Source organism: Stegostoma tigrinum, chromosome 19 (genome assembly GCF_030684315.1).
Source record: "Stegostoma tigrinum isolate sSteTig4 chromosome 19, sSteTig4.hap1, whole genome shotgun sequence".
Lineage (NCBI taxonomy): Eukaryota > Metazoa > Chordata > Chondrichthyes > Orectolobiformes > Stegostomatidae > Stegostoma > Stegostoma tigrinum.
The window spans coordinates 4,505,386-4,525,830 of NC_081372.1; the positions used below are offsets into that span (position 1 = coordinate 4,505,386).

Consider the following 20,445-nt stretch of genomic DNA (forward strand, 5'->3'; position numbering starts at 1 on the left):
TGTTGTTTGCGTGTATAGTTGTGTGTGGTTAAGTGTGTCTTTATTTGTCGTTCTTAGTATTTTAATATTGTTTCTCATGGTAATGTGGTTGTGTATGGCCTAATAAGTCAATGTGTGTGAATGAGCATGTAGATATATGTGGCTGGCATTGGTGTGTGTCTATTATTGTATAGGTGTGTCAAGTTTTGTGTATGTGTGTGTCTAAATGTATAAGGTTCTGTGTCTGTGTGCGTAGGTATTTAAGGTTGTATGTGTCCATTGTATTCGTAGATACGTAAGGTTGGGAATTTAGATATGTGTAATGTGTCCAGTTGTGTGTGAGGCCGCATGTGTGTGTTCATCGTGTCTGTATGTGTGGAAGTGTGTACATGTGTACATAACTGCGTCGTTGTGTCTCTAGGTGTGCAAAGTTGTGTTTGTGTGTAGATCTATAAACTTGCGCATGGGTGTGCGAACTTGCATCTCGGTTTGTGAGGTTGTGTGTATGTGGGTTCATCATTTATGTGTAGCTGTGCAAGTGTGATTGTGTGTGGAAGGTTGTGAGTGAGAGAGAGATTCTGTGTATGTGGTTGAGTGTGTGTGAGAGAGGTTGTAGCAGTGCGTGTGAAGCTGTGTGACTATGCGAGAGGGTGTGTGTGTGAGAGTGTGTGAGTGAGAGTGCTGATACCTGATCACACACAGCCGTTGCGTTCCCTGAGCATCAATGTTCCGCGCAGGCAGCAGGAGCGGCTCAGTCCCGAGCAGCTCTCTCCCAGAGCTCGCTGCTGCCGGCTCAGCCCGTGCCTCCTGCCGAGGGGGAGGGAGCGGTCCCGGCCGCCGCACATCGCCGCTGCACAACGCCACACTTGGGAGAAACTCGGCGGCTGACTGGGCAGCACTTGGGAGCTCGGTGGGCAGGAGGGAAATGTGGAGGGGCCAGGGCTCCGAGCCGCTCCGCTCGACCCCTCTAATCCCTGGCAGCTCGCTGTGACACCGAGAGGCAACAGGCGGAATGAGAGAGTGGGATTTCTCAGGGCAGGGCGAGAGCCCGGCTCCATCCCGGACCCCGAGAGTTCCCTGGATCCCACCGGGAGCACAGCGCCCCTGGGACGGAATGGTCAGCCACTGAGAGCCGCTGAGAGCGGGAGCAGCGAGGGCTCCGGACCGACAGAGCTCCCACTGAGAGGGACCGAGCAACTGGAAACAGCCCGTCTTCACTCGGAAACCCCGATCCGGGCTCCGGGAACAACCCGGGACCAAGTATCCGCTTCAAACACCAGGCAACAAGTTACACCCGGGGGTGAGGCGATGTGGGGGGGCGGTGGTGAGGGCTGGGGGATGGGATTTGCTAAACTGAATCCTGCCTGAGCTGACCAAAGGCCGGGATTAGGAACCGATCCAGGTCTACCTGCGGGGAGCTGGGAAGGCTATTTGTCCCAAACGGAACCAACTCCAGCCAAAGTGATCGAACCGGCGCCATTCCAAACCCAAATCACCCCCCCAAACCCAACCCCAAACCTATTCCACACTGACTCAAACCAATCAACTCCGGCCTATCCATCCCGTACTATCCCCTTGCTGACTGCCCCATACTAACCCAGATCAATCAACCCCAACCAATTCAGTTTAACCGGTGTATCCCGAACTAACCCCTACCCAATCCACCCTAAACCAAACTAATCCGTTATTAACCCAACCCGAACTAATTCGACCCCAAATAGCCCCGCCCCAAGCCCAACTGAGGTCCAACCCCGTGTCCCCGGCCACAGCTTCACCACGCCCGCCACCCCCAGCGGGTCCGTGGCACCCATCGGTTGCCCACTTCGTTGCTTCATCGCTGAATGAGTTGAGGGGCGCGCGCACGTTGTGGGGAGCGCGCGAGGTGGCGCGCCCTCGCGGCCGGAGTGCCCGGGGTGCTGTGGGCGGGGGAGGCGGGGATGCGGCGCGCTGGAGCCGGGCTCTGGTGGCCATGAAGCGGCAGAACGTGCGGACTCTCTCCCTGATCCTCTGCATGTTCACCTACCTGCTGGTGGGCGCCGCCGTCTTCGACGCGCTGGAGTCCGACTTTGAGACCTCCCGCAAGCGGCTGCTCAACTCCAAGCGGATGGAACTGAAGAACAAGTACGGCATGAGCGACGAAGACTACAAGGAGCTCGAGTGGGTGGTTCTACAAGCCGAGCCGCACCGCTCTGGGCACCAATGGAAATTCGCCGGCTCCTTTTACTTTGCCATCACCGTGATCACGACCATAGGTGAGAGTGTGTTCCGCTCACACAGGACTGGCGGTGAGTCCAGCGCAGAGATCTGGGACTATAACTGGGAGAGGGAAGGGGCTGGTGAAGTTTTAAACTCCGGCAAACAGGGTAAAAGTAGTCTGGTTGGACGCTCTAACAGATACAGGTTGTTTCCTATAATTCCAACAGCCTCATAGCTCTGGGTGACAGTAATAACACGGGAATGCTCTGATGGAAACGTATCAGAACGGGCCCTTTTGTTCTCAAGTGACTCCCATGTTCTAATGAGGAGAAACATACGGCAAAAGGGGCTCTTCATTGTACCCTGAATGCGAGTCTCAATCTTTCCCATGTTCAGAACAGGAACCCAGCATGGAGATCGAACCTCCTACAGACCTAGCTGTGTGACAGCTGGCTAAGTGATCCTACTGTGCTCCTGGGGAAACCACACAACCTTCCTCAGTGAGGCGTTCACCTAGAAATAACCAACTCTTTTTTTCACAGGACGGCCTGGATTTGACAGGATTGTAATGAGAGCCAACCTTTTCAAAACTTCATTTTAATTATTTAGATCACGCAGTGATCGCTGTGCAAGATATTCTGTTACACTCATCAGGACAGGCTCAAGAATGCCACTTTTCAAAGGCAGACCCAATTTGAACCAAGTGAGGAAAAGATGCTGATTGGTTGGCAAGATGCTCAGATTAGATGATGATGTGGAGGTGCTGGTATTGGACTGAGGGGTGCGCAAAGCCAGAAGTCACACAGCGCCACATTATAGTCCAACCGGCTTATTTAAAATTACAAGCTTTCGGAATGCTGCTCCTTTGTCAAGTGATGTAGAGAAAGACACACAGATCAGTTGAGACAGTGTGAGGACTTTTGCAAAGGTAATGTTCTCAGGAAGTACATCTTCCTGGCCAGGCCAGCATTGAATACTCACTTGTAATTTCCTGGGAACGATGGGTGTGAGCCACCTTCTTAGACAGCTTTAGTCACCAACTCCTCAAACTAGAGTGCACTCATCCCATTGACTGGTCTACACATTGAATTACACAAAAACATCGACAATAGGAGCAAGGCCATTTGGCCCTTCAAGCTTGCTCAGCCATTCAACATGATCACGGCCAATCATCCAACTCAGACCCAGTACCTGTTTTCTACCAATCCCTTTGATCCCTTTAGCTCTAAGAACTGTATCTAACTCTTTGAAAATGTTCATTGTTTTGGCCTCAACCAGGTGGTAGTGAATTTCAAAAGCTCACCACTCTCTGGGCGGAGACATTTCTCCTCAGCTTGGTCCTATATGGCCAATTCCATATACTTAGACTATGACCGTGGTCTGGACTTGCCCACCATCAGGATCTTGCCTTTACCCTATCTCGTCCTGCTAGAATTTATAGGCTTCCATGAACACCCTTCATTTTTCTAAATGCTAGTAAATGCTCCCAATAATCCCACAAACTGAATCACACTTATCCCACAATAATGCTGCACATTGAATCACACTAATTCCACAGTAATTTAATCTAGTTAAAACTAAACAAACAATTGTAGATGCTGGATCATGAAACAAATAAAAAACAGAAATTGCTGGAGAATCTCAGCAGGTCTGGCAGGATCTGTGGAGAGAGAAACAAAGTTAACATTTTCAATGCAGTGACCCTTCAGAGCACTGAACTAAAAAACATTGTGTTTTCTCTTCACAGATGAGTTTCTCCAGAACTTTGTAGGGTTTTTGTTTGTTAAATTACTCTCATCACTACTTTAGGTCACACATTTGCTTTCCTTTGTTTTGTTTGAATTTTGTCAACCCTTTGCCCGTATGTTGGGATACAGAATGGAAGCAAACAGAGTCTTCAGATCATGCACATCTTCCAAATGTCATGCCTTTAGTCCTTTGTGATGAGTGTAATTCAGTCTGGGAATTATGTATTTCAATCTGGTTTTGGTGTTACTCAGTCTGGGATTAGGGGTGTACGATTGTGGGATTAGTGCAATTCAGCCTGAGATGAAATTAATTCAGTCTGTTATTAGTACAGTCTGTGGGATTACTGTGACACAGTTTTAGGTGGTAATCTACCCTCTTAGTAGGATTAATCTATTCAGGTGTCAGCATTAGAGCAACTGAGATTAGTATAAATCAAACTGTAGGATAGTAGGTATGAATCTGGCATTAATTTGATGTGATTTATTATTGTCAGATCACCTAGGTACGGTGAAAAGTTTTGTTTTACGTGCAGTGCAGACAAATCATACCACACAAATTGTATTAGAAGAGTTGAACAGAATGAGGATAATGTTACGTATGGACCACACCAAACCTCCTCAGAACATAAGGTGAAAGCTAGATTCTAACTCCAAATTTAAGTTGAATATAAGGTGCTGCAACCCAGGTCTGATTTGATTAGTCAAAACACTAGACTTTATAAAAATATACATTTTATTCTTACACCACAGTTAAAGCACAAGCAAAATAAAAAGAATTGGCATAACTTTAACTCTATCAAGATATACACAAAATAATATATTATTTAACTACTACTCATCAAGTGTTTCAATTTAGCAGGATCCCATAAATGCACCCTTGGCAAAGGCAAATTCAGCAAATCAGATTTCCCTCATTTGCAATCTCCTCCAGTCCTGGAGAAGGAACACCAACAGAATGAATCTAGCAGCAGAGAGAGAACTCAAGCTTTTTGCAGCAGCAGCAGAGAGAGAGAACTGTATCTAGCAGCTTCAACTCCAAAAAGTCAATTTCAACAGCTGAAAGCAAAACCAAACCCTAGGTCTGAGTGAGCGTGACTGCACCCAGTCATGCTTCTTTTCCCTATGTTTAAAATAAAACCCAAAGGTATATACTCTGCTTGCCATGGAGCAGACACCTCAGCACAAGGTTTACAACACCCCTCTTCAAGAGAAACAGGACAGAATAAATCCTGCTTAAAAGTGCAGATCATCACATCAATCTTAGTGTCATTTAAATTTTGGGATTGGCGTAATTCAATCTGTGACTGGTATAGGGAAATCTATCAAAATAATGCAGTTAAATTGTGGGTTTTATATAATTGAAGTTTGTGATGATTATCTTCTAGTCTCTGGGATCATTGTAATTCAGTTGTCAGATTTTTGTAATCCAGGCTGCTGGTTCACTTTAGTACTAGCTGTGCAATTACTGTAATTCAGTCTAGGATTAGCATAATTCAGTATTTTGGCTTTGGGTTCTTTCATTTAAATTTAGTGTGATTCAGACCATGGAATAAGAGAAAATTTTCTGTGTTTAATGTAAATCAGAACAATGTTATGATCACAAATGATTGTAATACTCATCAAATCACATTCCAGAGTGAAACCTAATTTGATAGAGCATACATTTTATTTCTGCAGTGTTTTTCCCCATGGTGATTATTCACTGAACAAATCCACAAGAGGCTGATAATGCACTTTAAACAAAAAAAAATCAAAGCTTATTACACATAAGAAGCAGAAAAAAAACACAAAGTATTTAACAGTATATGAAAACTAGTTGAAATGGTCTTATTACAAATATCAGAAATAAACATTCAATCTTTTCATCTCCAACACCAACCTTGCAGCTACGTACTCAGTGAAGGACTACCCTGTTTCCACATTTATGTTCCTTGTTCAGTAGACATGGCAGTACTTGAATTCTATTCAACCAGGCTCTGCAGTCACTAAATGCTATATTCTTCAGTTAATGTCTCTTGCTGAGACCCTTAAACAAACTGCAAATGCAGCTCACCTATTTCTGATGGTCTCATTAAACTCATGCATTCAATGTCATTGTATCATACCTTCCTCTTTTAGACCTTACAGCCTTATATTTTTAGAGAGTTTTGCTTTTAAGTTTCTAAACCACTTCTTTTATTTTCTTCAGCTCTAACTTCTTTTTTAGGAGTTTGCGAAACTGCTGTACTGCCCTTACAGATATTTCCTGTTTAAATGAAATGCTTCTCTCTGAAAAAACCTGCACACTCATTCAATATCCAGATAATTCTCTTTCCAAAAGAATTTATCTCCCTGGCTCCCTGAATCGTTGGGTGCTTTACCCATTTTTTTCTTCTTCTTTACAAGTCCTTGCTTTCTAAAGAGCTATTCACCTCAGGTGTTTTTTAAAGGTTTCATTTAAGTGCTTGTAAACCAACTTCCAGACAACCTGATACCCCTCGCCAAATTCAACTGTTAACCTTAAAGAAACACAATATAGAAACACAAGGTAAATTTTAACCTATACATTGTTCTGTCTACTGAGAATACAAGTTTCCAGATAATATCATCACACCTCACAACTGAGGAAACATTTTGGAAATTTACCTTTAAAAGGCATTTTCATTTTCCTATTACAATTTTTTAACATTGCTATATCTATTCTACTTGTCCAAATGCAACTTTAACAGTAGTAATGTGATTGCATTGAATAATCATATTCTAACTCATGTCCATCTTAATTCCAACATTTGTTTTCCTCTATTTTTTCTTGATAAAGCATCCATTAGAAGAGATCTTTAGAGGGAAGATTTTTCTAATTATATGGTTGTAGCATCAAACTCCAATGAAACAGTCCTCAAATGTTATCAAAAGTACAGAAGGAGTATCATCCATATAACTAAAAGTCTCTGTAAAGTTATTGGGAATGACAACTTCAAAACATTGTAGACTGTAAACTGAAAAACTATTTAATCCAAGTGTATAAGTTAGGAGCAGAAATAAGCCATTAAACCCTTCAAGTCTGCTCTGAGCTTCAATAAGACCTTAGCTGAGATTTATTTTTCAAAGTTCACATTCCCAATTACCACAAAGGACTTTGCATTTATTTGCCTAACAAGAATCTACCTAACTCCACATTCAAAATTTCCAATGTCCCCACCTGCATCACCTTTGATGGTAAAGAGTCCAAAATCACACAACATAAAACATAGAGCATAGAACTGTACAGCACAGGAATGGCCAATTCTGCCCATGACATTGTGCCAAACATGACACTAAATTCAACAAATTCCTTCCGCTTGCCCTTGGTCATATCCCTCCCTTCCCTGCATATTTGTGTGCTTATCCAGAAGTCTTTTAAACACCCCTACTGTATCTGCCTCCACGATTATCCCTGGCAACACATTCAAGACACCCACCACTCCCTGAGTTAAAAAAAACTTGCTATTCACAACTCCTTTGAACTTTCTCCCTCTCACAACCCAAGACCAAGTTGTGACTGCTAATTTTAAAAGAGTGCATTTTGGTTCAGGACTGAGTTACAAAAGGAAACATCCTTTCCATCATCATATTGTTAAGATCGTTCAAGATCATATTAACCTCAAACAAGTCGCCCCTCATTCTTTTGAACTAGTGAAAATGAGCCCAGATTATCTCATCTTTCTTCATAAGATAACTCTAAATAGAAATCTAGTAAATCTCTTCTAAACCATTTCAAAACTGTTTTTTTCCTGAAATTGGAAGACTAAAATGACACACAGTATTTGAGTTGCACACCTGAAGCATAACCTTCTCACCTTTCTGTTCAAGTCCTCTTGTAAGAAAGGCTAGCATCCCATTGGCCTTCTTGACTGTATGCTGTATCTGCAAACTAACCCTCTGTGACTCTGAAAATAGGATACTTGGATCCCTCTGCACAGTGAATTCTGCTATCATTCCCCATTTAAGCAGTACACTGTTTTTAAAATTCTTTCTGCATTTTCCAGATTTCTGTCCACTCACTTAACCTGTCTAAGTTAGTCAATATCCTCATTATGTTATGTTCACAATATATCTTCCAATCTATTTTTGTGTCATTTCCAAATTCAGCCACCATGCCTTTGAATTCCTCATCAAAGTCATTGATATAAATTGTAAAAGTTGAGGGCCCAGCTCAGACCCCACTTGTCACATCCTGCCAATCTGAAAAAACAAATTCGTTTATGCATACTGTGTTTACTGCTAGCTTGTTAATCTTCTAGCCATACTATCATGTTACCCTCTATACCATAAGCTTCTACTTTACATAATTACCTTTTATATGGAACCTTGTTCAATATCTTCTGGAAATCTAAGTAAAGTGTATCAATGGGACCTTCTTTATTCACCAAAGAATTCCCAAAAAATAACCTTAAACAGGATTTCCCTTCCATGCTGACTTTTTCCAATCACTTTGACTCATTCCAAGAATCCAGTTATAATCTCCTTAACGACACACCTTCCTGTGACAGATATCACACTGACAGACCTTAAGATTCCTGTTTTTTTGCCCACCTCCTCCACTCTTGAATTATATTTGCATTATATCTGCTATTTTCTAGTCTTTCCAGAAGCTAATGAATTTTCAAAAATTAATACCAACCTCATGAACCATCTCATTTATGACCCTAGGATGAAATCCACCAGAACCCAGAGAATTCTCAATCTGCAGCTCTATCAGTTTGCTTAGTCCCATTCCCTGAGTGATGCTATTTTCACCAAGCTCTCTCTTTCTTCAGCCACTAGATTTACAGCTATTACCAGATTTTTTGTATCCCCTATAGTGAAGACAGCAAAACATTTATTCATCTCATCCATCATTTTTTTGTTATTGACTATTAATTCCCCATTTCCTCAGTCTAGAAGGCCAAAACTCACTTTACCAACTTGTACATTCTATACTAAGGTGTAAAGTGATATTGCATCTTGTATAGCAATCTAGGCTGAGAGGTCACAGTTTTATTCTATTGGGTGGCAGATTGAAATCAGAGGTGAGGAGGAATTGCTTCTTTCAAAGGCTTATAAATCTGTGAATTCATTACTCGTAATGTGATAGACATTAGGATGCATTTAAGGAGAAAATACAGATTTTTAATTAGTAATGGATTAAGGAATAAGGGTGTTAGGCAAAAAAGTGGAATTGAGACAAGATCAATCCATGTTTGTATTCAGTGGTAGAGCAGCCTCAAGGGGCTGAATGGCCTGTGTCTGCTCTGAGTTTTATTTGGTCATGAAATGTGGCTTGTACTGACTGTGCCAACAATTATTGCCTATGCCTAGTTGCCGTTGAGAAGGTGGTGATGAGTTTCCTTCTTGAAGCATTTAGTTATTATATTCTTGTGTTTTAGATGTTTGTAGAGAATTTTGCTATCTGTTTTCACATTTTTACCTAGCTTCCTCTCATTCATGCTTTAGTTTATTTGTCCTGATTAATCTTTCAGTCATTTGTTGCGTTTTTTGTAATCTGTCCTCTCATCTGCCCTGCCTGTTACCTTTTCCCCATCATATTCTTTTTACTGAAGTTTGGTGCTCTCCTAAATTCTCCAGTTAACCACAGATGGTAGGTCTTCCTGTTGGACTTTTTTGCTTTTGACAGGAAAGTGTTTATTCTGAATATTCTGAAAGACCCCTTTTAGTGTCAGCCACTGCTTCTCTCTTGATCTATCCCAGTTCACTTCCACGAGCTCAGCTTTCATGCCCAGAGTTGCCAGTTTTCAAGTTTAAAATATTAACCCTGGACCCACACTTCTCTCTTTCAAGCTGGGTGCAAAATTCAATAATAGAACAACCACTGCTGCCAAGAGGTGCCTTTACTCAAAGGTCATTAGTTAACTCTGTCACGTTTCATGATACCAACTCCTGTCATAGCCTGTTCTCTGGTTGGTTCCAGAATGTGCTGCTATAAGAAACAAGAACAGAAATTACTAGAGAAACTCAGCAGGTCTGGCAGCATTTATTGAGAGAAAGCAGAGTTAATGTTTTGAGTCCGGCGACCCTTTTTCTGAACTGATGGTAGCTCAGAAAATGTGGTATATCTGTTGCTGACAGGGGACAGGGGGAAAGGAGTGAGCAGATAGGGATAGAAAGAAAGACAGATAAAGTGATGGTTGACAGTAAGCCATTGGAGGAGACAGGCTGATAATGGGCATTGTAAGTAGTTGAAAATAGGTTTTCTATGCTGAAAATAGCCCATGTCATGGCAGGACCAGGAGTGTGGGGGTGACAGCAAGTGACTTCTTCCTTCTACTATAACTCACCGCCTTCCAAACTGAATTTACATCCCAATCCCCTGAACAAATGTCCGCTCTGACTATTTCAACAATAGGCTCCCCATGGCAGACTGGTTAGTAAGGTCAGATCACATGGGATCCAGGGAGATCTAGTCAACTGGATACAAAATTGACTTAATGGTAGGAGACAGAGTGGTGGTAACGGGTTGCTGTTCAGATTGCAGCCTGTGCTGCAAGGGTCGGTGCTAGGTCAACTGTTCTTTTGTTATTTTTCTAAATGATTTGAAGAGAATAGAGGAGGCATGGTTAGCAAGTTTGCAGAAGACCTCTAAATTGGTGGTACAGCTCACAGTGAAGAAGGTTATCTCAGAGATCTCGATTAACTGGGCCAGTGGGCCATGGAATAGTAGATGAAGTTTAATTCCAATAAAGGCAAGGAGTTGCATTTTCGTAAGACAGATAAGGGGAGGGCTGGCACAGTTAATGGTAGGGCCCTGGGGAGTGCTGTTGAACAGGCAGACCTTGGGGTTCAGGTACTTAGTTCCTTGAAAGTGGCATCACAGGTTAACAGGATGGTGTAGAAGGATTTAGCAAGCTTGCCTTCGCATGTCAAACCATTGAGTACAGGGTGGCAAGGTGGCACAGTGGTTAGCACTGCTGCCTCACAACACCAGGGACCCAGGTTCAATTCCAACCTCGGGTGACTGTCTGTGTAGAGTTTGTACATTCTCCGCGTGTCTCCGTGGCCTTCCTTGGGTGCTCCAGTTTCCTCCCACAGTCCAAAGATGTGCAGGTTAGATTGATTGGCCATGCTAAATTGCCTGTAGTGTTCAGGGAGGTGTAGATTAGGTGGGTTATAGGAGGATGGGTCTGGGTGGGCTGCTCTGAGTTTCAGCGTGGACTTGTTGGGCCAGCTTCCACACTGTAGGGATTCTATTTTAAGGGGTTGGGACATCATGTTAGTGCCGTACAACACATTGGGTAAGGTCACATTTGGATGATTGCATACAATTCTTGTTGCCCTGCAATTGGAAGTATGTTATTCAACTGGAAAGGTTGCAAGAAAAGATTTATAGGCATGTTCCCAAGACTGGAAGGTTTGAGTTATAAGGAGATTTACCAGGATGCTGCCTGGGCTGGAGGGCAGGTCTTATGAGGAAAGGTTGAGGGAGCGAGGGCTTTTCTCATTGGAGCGAAGAAGGATGAGAGGTGACTTGATAGAGGTTTACAAGTTGATGAGAGGCATAGATAGAATGGACAGCCAGAGGCTTTTTTCCCAGGGTGGAAATGGCTAGTATGAGGGGACATAATTTTAAGGTTGTTGGAGGAAGGTATAGGGGAGATGTCGGAGGTAGGTTCCTTACACAGACAGTGGTGGGTGTGTGGAATGCCCTGCCAGCAGTGGTAGTGGAACCAGATACTTTAGAGACTTTTAGGCGACTCTTGGATACTCACATGGAGGATAGTAAAATGTAGGGTATGCAGGATAGATTGATCTTAGTAGGACAATAGGCCAGCACAACATTGTGGGCTGAAGGGCCTGTATGGTGCTGTACTGTTCTATGTTCTACATTCCATGTTATGAGTGGCTGGATTGGTTGGGACAATTTTCCCTGGAGCGTAGGAGACTGAGGGGTGACCTTATAGAGGTGTATAAAATCATGAGGGGCATGGATAAGGTAAATAGCCAGGGGTCTTCTCCCTGGGGTAGGGGAGTCCAGAACTAAACAGCATAAGTTTAAGGTGACAGGAGAAAAGATTTAAAAGGGAACTAAGGGGCAACTTTTTCAAGAGGGTGGTGCAAATGTGGAACGAGTTGCCAGAGCAAGTGGTAGAGGTGAGTACAATTACAACATTTAAAAGGCATTTGGACCAGTACACAGATAGGAAAGATTTCGAGGAATATGAGCCCAATGCAGCCAAATGGGACTAGTTCAATTTGGGAAACCTGGTCAGCAGCCAAGAATTAGACTGGGGGTTTTGTTTCTGTGTTGTATGTCTCTGTGACTCTGATAACCACTTTGATTAGCAATGTTATTCCTCTGCTTTTACCTAGCTTTCTATTTTTCTTGAATGCCATATTCCCCTCGATATTCAGAAGCTATTCCTTGTCATCCTCCAGCTACATCTCCCAAATGGCTATTGCTTCATTTACTCACTTCATTGTGCGCCATCAATTCATTGGCTGTTATAAATGCAATGCAGATTCCAATTCAATGTGTTTAGCTTCATTTCCCGCTTCTCTGTGAAGGAACCAGACTTGACCGCTAATACAATCTCCAATTCTTTTTCTCTCTGTGCCATTTGCAAACCATCACTTTCCAAGTCACACAACACCAGCTTATCGTCCAATAGGTTTATTTGAAATCACTTCACCTGGCTAAGGAGCAGCATTCTGAAAGCTTGTGATTTCAGAAAAACCTGTTGGACCATAACCTGGTGCCGTGTGGCTTCTGACTTTGTCCATCCCAGTCCAACACTGGCATCTCCACAACATTTTCCACATTAAAAGCTCTCCACCTTGAATCATTATATTTAACCCAAGCTTGATCATCTCCCACACCCTCGTCTTCTTGTTTCACTGAATTAAAATTAACTGACTGACAAAATGATCCCAATCTCACCTTCCTGTAATGACACTACACTAACACCAATGTCACAACAACTGACAACAGTTTAAATAGTTGAACAAAACTTCCTGCTACCAAAACTGATGGAGTAATCAATATAGCTTTCAAGTTGTCAAAATCATTTTGATATCTCTTTATCCATTTAGTTTTCTTGCCTTACTATGTGAAGCTTATCATAGGGGCCAGTATCATGCTGAAACTTGAAGCAAACTTATACTAAAAGCCATTCACGCTGATGTATCACGACATTTCTCATCTTGTGTTCGGCATGGGAAAATCCAAAATAGTCCTTATTTATTTCTCAAGTTGTTACTTGGACTTGCCCCACAATGTAGTCCAAATAAATCAGATTTCATTTAACTAATTTACTTTTAACTGTATTTCAGCCTAATAGGCTGTTTATGGCTGGTCAAACAATTTATTTAAGTGGTGTAAATATTCCTCTCATAATATGCAAGTGCTTAAAGCAATTGATCAATACTTATTCTACCTCCTAGAAAGTTATAGAAGTATCATACAAAAGGTTTTGTGATCTCATAACTTGATTTGTGTAAATAAGGCAGGCAAAACATATCTGGCTACATATGAAATCATAGAAAATGTGCTACCCATACAGTAATAAACTTATAGGCTTATCTCAAAGGAATTAGCCAGATTGAGAGACAAGATCAGGAAGAGATTGACAATGATATTATTGAGCTTAGATGTGGTAGCAGAAACTAGTAGATGATGCTGAAACCAAACCGATCACAACAGGAACCCCAAACAACTGCAGATGCTGGAGATCTGAAACAAAAACAGAAATTGCTGGAAAATCTCAGGGTTAACATTTCATAAGAACATAAGAACTAGGAGCAGGAGCAGGCCCTCTGGCCCCATGAGCCTGCCCCGCCATTTAATAAGATTATGGCTGATCTTTAGAGACTCAGCACCACTTATAGGACTTTGGTTTGGCCACATCTGGAGTACTGTGTACAGTTCTGGTCGCCACATTATCAAAAGGATGTGGATGCTTTGGAGAGGGTGCAGAGGAGGTTCACCAGGATGTTGCCTGGTATGGAGGGCGCTAGCTATGAAGAGTGGTTGAGTAGATTAGGATTATTTTCATTAGACAGACGGAGATTGAGGGTCGCCTGATTGAGGTCTGCAAAATCATGAGGGGTATAGACAGGGTGGTTAGCAGGAAGCTTTTTCCCAGAGTGGGGGACTCAAATACTAGGGGTCATGAGTTCAAAGTGAGAGGAGGAAAGTTTAAGGGAGATATGCGTGGAAAGTTCTTTATACAGACGGTGGTGGGCACCTGGAACACGTTGCCAGCGGAGGTGGTAGACGCAGACACGTTAGCGTCTTTTAAGGTATATTTGGACAGGTACATGGATGGGCAGGGAGCAAATGGACACAGACCGTTAGAAAATAGATGACAGGTTAGACAGAGGATCTTGATCAGCGCAGGCTTGGAGGGCTGAAGGGCCTGATCCTGTGCTGTAGGTTTCTTTGCTTCTTTGTTTCTTTTTTTACCCACCCACTCACCATAGCCCTTAATTCCTTTACTGTTCAAAAATTTATCTAGCCATGCCTTAAAAACAGTGAGATAGCTTCAACCGCTTCACTGGGCAGGGAATTCCACAGATTCACAACCCTTTGGGTGAAGAAGTTCCTCCTGACCTCAGTCCTACATCTGCTTCCCTTTATTTGAGGCTATGCCCTCTAGTCCTAGTTTCACCTGCTAGTGGAAACAACCTCCATGCCTCTACCTTATCTATTCCCTTCATAACTTTATATTTTTCTGTAAGATCTCCCCTCATTCTTCTGAATTCCAATGAGCATAATCCCAGTCTACTCAGTGTCTCCTCATAATCCAACCCTCTCAACCCTGGAATCAACCGAGTGAATCTGCTCTACACCCCCTCCAGTGCTAGTATATCTCTTCTCAAGTAAGGAGACTAAAACTGCTCACAGCACACCAGGTGTGGCCTCGCCAGGACCTGATACAGCTGCAGAATAGCCTCCTGTTTTTAAACTCCATTTGTTTCTCACATTATCATCAAATGTTGCCCTATTTACAAAACTCCATTTGTGAGATTATCATAATTTTTGTATATTTCAATAGCTTTCTGGGAGACAGCATAATCATATATCAGAGATAGTAAGAACTGCAGGTGCTGGTGTCTGAGATAACACAGTGTGAAGCTGGAGGAACACAGCAGGCCAGGCAGCATCAGAGGAGCAGGAAAGTTGACATTTCAGGTCGGGATCCTACTCCCAATTCCTCCGCCTCTGCTCCGTCTGCTCCCAAACTGGGGCATTCCACACCCAAACATCCCAGTTGTTCTCTTATTTCAAGGACCACTACAACCCCACCTCCCCACCCCCACGCCCCACCTCCAGTGGTCAAAAATGCTCTCAAACATGTCACTTGTGTTTCCCGCTCCTCTGTCCACACATTCCCTCATCTCAACAAAGGCAAAGACAGAAACCCCCTTGTCGTCACATATCACCCCACTAACCTTCGTATCCAACATTTCATTCTCCACCATTTCTGTCACCTACACCCTCCCCACCCATATCTGCCTTTCATAGGGACCGCTCTCTCCATGACTCACTCGCCTGTTCCACACTCCCCACTAATGCCACCTGGCACCTTTCTCTGCAACTGCAGGATGTGCTACACCTGCCCCTGTACCTCTTCCCTCACCTCCACCCAAGCACCCAAACAAACTTTTCACTTTAAACAGAGGTTCACCTGCACATCCATCACCGTGGTCTACTGCATCGGCTGCTTCCAATGTGATCTCCTCTATATCGGTGAGACCAAGCGGAGGCTTGAAGACTGTTTTGTAGAGCACCTGTGCTCTGTTCACAGCAAACGACAACTCCTTCCAGCCCTGCACCATTTCAACTTCCCTTCCCACTCCCTGGACGACTTGTCCATCCTGGGGCTCCTCCACTTTCACAACGACCCCACCTGCAAACTGGAGGACCAGCTCCTCATTTTCTGCCTCGGGACCCTACAGCCGAGTGGCCTAAATGTGGACTTTATCAGTTTCAAAATCTCCCCACCCCTGGCCTCAACCCATGTCCAACTCTCCCTCTCAACCCTGCCTCCTTGACTCGACACAGCCTGCCCGTCTTCTCTCCCACCTATCTGCTTCACCCACCTCACTGACCAATCCCCACCACCACCTACTTGCACTCACCTTGCACCATCCCACTTATCTTCCCCAGTTCACCCTCCTCTCTGTATTTCCCAGCTCTCATTTCTGACCCCACCCCCAACTCATTTCTGCAGTAGCGCCCTGACCTGTTGCATCAACTTTCCTGCTCCTCTAATGCTGCCTGGCCTGCCATAATCATATATCAAATGTTTTCAACATTTCTGTATGAAACAATCTGAGTAGTAGAACTTTTACTTTCTATTTCAGTCTCAAAATGTTTTGATATTTTTTATTTCACTCCCGGTACCTTTTAGCTCTGTAGATACACTTCAATTATGACTATCCTCCCTTCCAATGAATTGCGTTAACATGTTAACATGACACGTTGTCTAATTTATTCTTCTGTTTGAGGTATTCACTGCATAATTCACATCATTGACTTTCTTGTTGATTCAATAAAGTCCGGTATACTGTACTTTTAATGGTTCCCCAGAGGGAGAAAACAGTACTAAGCTGTTGTCTCCAGCAACAAAATTCTGAACTTTGGCCTTTTTATTGTGTTTTGAATACCTTTCAAATGCTTTTTGGCAAGCTCACATGCTTTTGTTAGCTCATTTTAGAAATCCAGCATGTAATAGATTGAAAGTATTATCTCTGGTCACTGGTTTATAAAATTTTCTTTATAAGGGACCTTGCACCTCATGCCTATATATCAGTTCAGTAAGCCACAATCCTGTGGACTCATTAAGGGAATCCCTAAAGCAAAAAATTCCTTTTACCATAATCATTAAGACATGCCTGACGATAAACACAGTTACAGATGATAAGCTGAAGACATGATTTTTTATTCCCAAATTATTAACTATATTTTTGAATGCATTTTTTTCCCTTGATCTGACTTTATTTTGGATATTCCATATCTTGAAAAAGAATGAATTAATTTCTTTACAGTCAAACATATCTTAATTTTCCCAAATGCACATATAGTCATAGAATCATACAGAATGGAAGCAGACCCTGCCGTCCAGCCAGCCCATGCTGAACATAATCCCAAACTAAACTGGTCCCAACTCCCTGCTCCTGGCCCACATCACTCCAAACTGTCCCTATTCATGTATCTATCCAAATGTCTTTTCAACTTTGTAATTGTACTCATATCCACCACTCCCTCTGGACGTTCATTCCACACTCAAACCACTGTCTGTGTAAAAGACATTTCCCTCTAATGTCTTTTTTAATTCTCTGTCCTCTCACCTTAAAAATGTACCCCCTAGTCTTGAGATCCATCATCATAGGGAAAAGACAGTTAGCATTACCTCTATCTATACCTCTCATTGTTTTATAAACAAGGTCACCTCTCAACCTCCTACGCTCCAGTGAAAGAAGTCCCTAACCTTTCTTTATAACTCAAACTTTCCATACCCAGCAACACCCTGCTAAATCTCTTCTGAGCCTTCTCCATCTTAATAATATCCTTTCTACAACTGGGTGACTGTATTCAAGAAGTTTTGTGAAAAATCTATAATTGTTAAAATATATAGTTTCTCACCCCTGATTTTAGGTATAGATCATACATAATCTATTAAGAGCATTTTAAACAGCTCTTCAAAAGTTGCTATTGGAATTGAAAGTGTTCATTTAATTAATAATTGGGAGTTTCCCACTACTTGTCATGTCTGGTAAGCATTAATCACATAATCATGTAATCCACATCAATAAAGATGCTTCAGTTTTGTTTAAATTCAATTGTGAGGCATTGGCATTCCTGGCTGGCCAAGCATTTATTGCCTGTCCCTAGTTGCTCTTGAGGTTGTGGTGGTAAGCTGCCTTCTTACATTCATAGAATCATTGAATCACACAGCACAGAAACAGACCCTTCAGTCTAAATCATCCATATTGACCAAGTTTCCCAAACTAACCTGGTCCCACCAGCCTCGACTTTCTCCCGTATCCCTCTAAATACTGTGAGCAACTTTGGGTCCCATATCTCAGTAAGGATACACTGACCCTGGAGCAGGTCCAGAAGATGTTCATGAGAATGATCCCAGGAATGAAAGGCTTAATGTATGAGGAACATTTGAGGACTCTGGGTCAATACTCAATGGAGTTTAGAAGGATGAGGAGGGATCTAATTGAAACTTACAGAATGCTGAATGGCCTGGACAGAGTGGATATTGGGGAGATGTTTCCATTGGCAGGAGAGACAAGGACCTGAAGGCACAGCCTTAGAGTAAAGGGAAGACCTTTTACATCGGAGGTGAGGGGAAACTTCTTAAGCCAGAAAGTGTTGAATCTATGTAATTCACTGCCACAGAAACCAGAGATCTGGAGACCAGATCATTGGACAGAAATAGATTTTTGATTGTTAATGAGATCAAAGATTATGGGGAGAAGACGGGAAAATGGGGTTGAGAAACTTATCAGCCGTGACTGAATGGCGGAGCAGACTTGATGGGCTGAATGGTCTAATTCTCATGGTCATAATGGCCTAACATCTGCTCCTATGTCTAATGGTCTAAGCCTTTCTTATTCATTTACATATTCAAATATTTTTTAAATGTAACTGTACCTGCATCTACCACTCCCTCTGGCAGTTCATTCCACATATGAACCCCCACTGTGTGAAAAAGTTGCCCCTCAGGTCCCTTTTAAATCTTACCCCTCTCATCTTAAGAATATGCCCCGCCCCCACTGTTTTGAACTTTCCCACCTTTGGGGAAAATACCTTTGCCATTCACCTGATGTATGCTCCTCATGATTTTATAAACTTCTACAAGGTTACCCATCAACGTCCCACCCTCCCATGTAAGAACCCCTGGGGCCCTAGGGGTGGCATGGATGCTCAGTGGTTGGCACTTCTGCCTCCCAATGCCAGTGACCCAGGTTCAATTCTAACCTTGGGTGACTGTGTGGGGTTTGCTCATTTTCCCTGTGTCTCTGTGAGTTTCGTCCAGGTGCTCCGGTTTCCTCCTACAGTCCAAAGATGTGCAGGTTAGTTGGACTGAACATGCTAAATTGCCCGTAGTGTTCAGGGATGCATAGGCTAGGTGAATTAGCCATGATAAATGTAGGTTATGACAAACTGTAGGGGGCTGGTCTGGGTGGGATGCTCTTCAGCGAGTTGGTGTAATTTGATGGACTGAATAGCCTCTTTCTACATTGTAGATGTTCTATGTTCTATCAGGCCTCTCCTCATAACTCAAGCCTTCCAGTTCCACCAATGTCCTTGTAAATCTTTTCTGAAGCCTATCAGATTTAATAATATCTTTCCAATCTATCTCAAAATAGTTTGCAAACAAAGCCTCCGCACGAGAAGTACAATTCAAGATTTGAAAAATGAGTTAACTGCTTTTCAGGAACTCTACAGTTGATGCAGTAGTAAATGCATTGAAGATGGTTCTGAATAACTGAGCAATTTTTTCAAATTTCTCTCTTTGCATAATGATTATTTTGTATCACCTTGGTGCTTGCAATTTCACTTTACAAATCTTTAAAGCACATCTGTTATTTAAAAATGATGCTGGACTGGATTCAGTTAAAACATCTTGACATATCCTCTATCTTTCTTCCTCGTATTAGACACCCTCCCCCCATCCCATTCCCTACCTCCATTCGAAATCACCTCAGAGTAAACTCTCAGTCTGCCCTCTAAATATGTACACGACTGAATATTTACAGCTGTTGGATAAGCAAGTCTAAGTTTCTATTTTATACTGGTTTAATTTTGTTTGTATTTTGTGTTTGGCATTAAAAGAAAATCTAAAGAGGCCTGGTGAAGCAGTGTCCCTGCCTCCAGGCTATGTTACACCTGTCCCATAGGTGTGTTACAATAGTCCCAACAGGTTGATAAAAAGATTTATTTTGAAATACACAACTTAAATTCAGTAATTTACAGAACAGCTGCAGCCCATGTGGTGTATGTAGAGCCTTAATGCCTTTAAGGAGGGGCTTTCAGCATTTTGACCTGACGACAGTGAAGGAGCAGTGTTATAGTCCCAAGTCAGGATTGTGAGTGACTTGGAGAGTAGATTCCAATGTTAAAGCTGAACTGGGATAACAAGGTGTAGAGCTGGATGAACACAGCTTGAAACGTCAGCTTTCTTGTTCCTCTGATGCTGCTTGGCCTGCTGTGCTCCACACCTTGTTATCTCTTAAAGCTGAACTGGAACAGCTTAGCTAGGGGCGTGTCCTGTTCTGAAGCATAAATCATCAACATTATTGCTGGAATACTGTCCCTAGCCTTTGCAGTATCCAGTGACTTCAGCTATTTCTTGCTATCACTCAGAGTGAATCAAATTGGCTGAAGACTAGCATCTGTGATGCTGATTCAGGAGGAGGCTGTAATAGATCATCCACTTGTCACTTTTGGTTACAGAACCTTGTAAGTACGTCAGACATATCTTTTGCCCTGATTTTCTTGGCTCCTTTATCTTGGAGGATATTTGTAGAAAATACATCTCCACTGAACTCT

The 20,445-nt window shown here is 42.7% G+C and overlaps 1 protein-coding gene across 1 annotated transcript in view; it reads left to right on the forward strand.

Annotated features, from left to right (window-relative positions):
* The first annotated feature begins 1,945 nt into the window (after nucleotides 1-1,945).
* LOC125461469 (potassium channel subfamily K member 9-like) overlaps nucleotides 1,946-20,445 on the forward strand; it is a 57,281-nt gene continuing 38,781 nt past the window's right edge. The window contains exon 1 of the mRNA XM_048550293.1: nucleotides 1,946-2,231. Coding sequence (XP_048406250.1) covers nucleotides 1,949-2,231 — 283 coding nt within the window. The 5' untranslated portion in view covers nucleotides 1,946-1,948. The remainder of the gene's footprint in view (nucleotides 2,232-20,445) is intronic.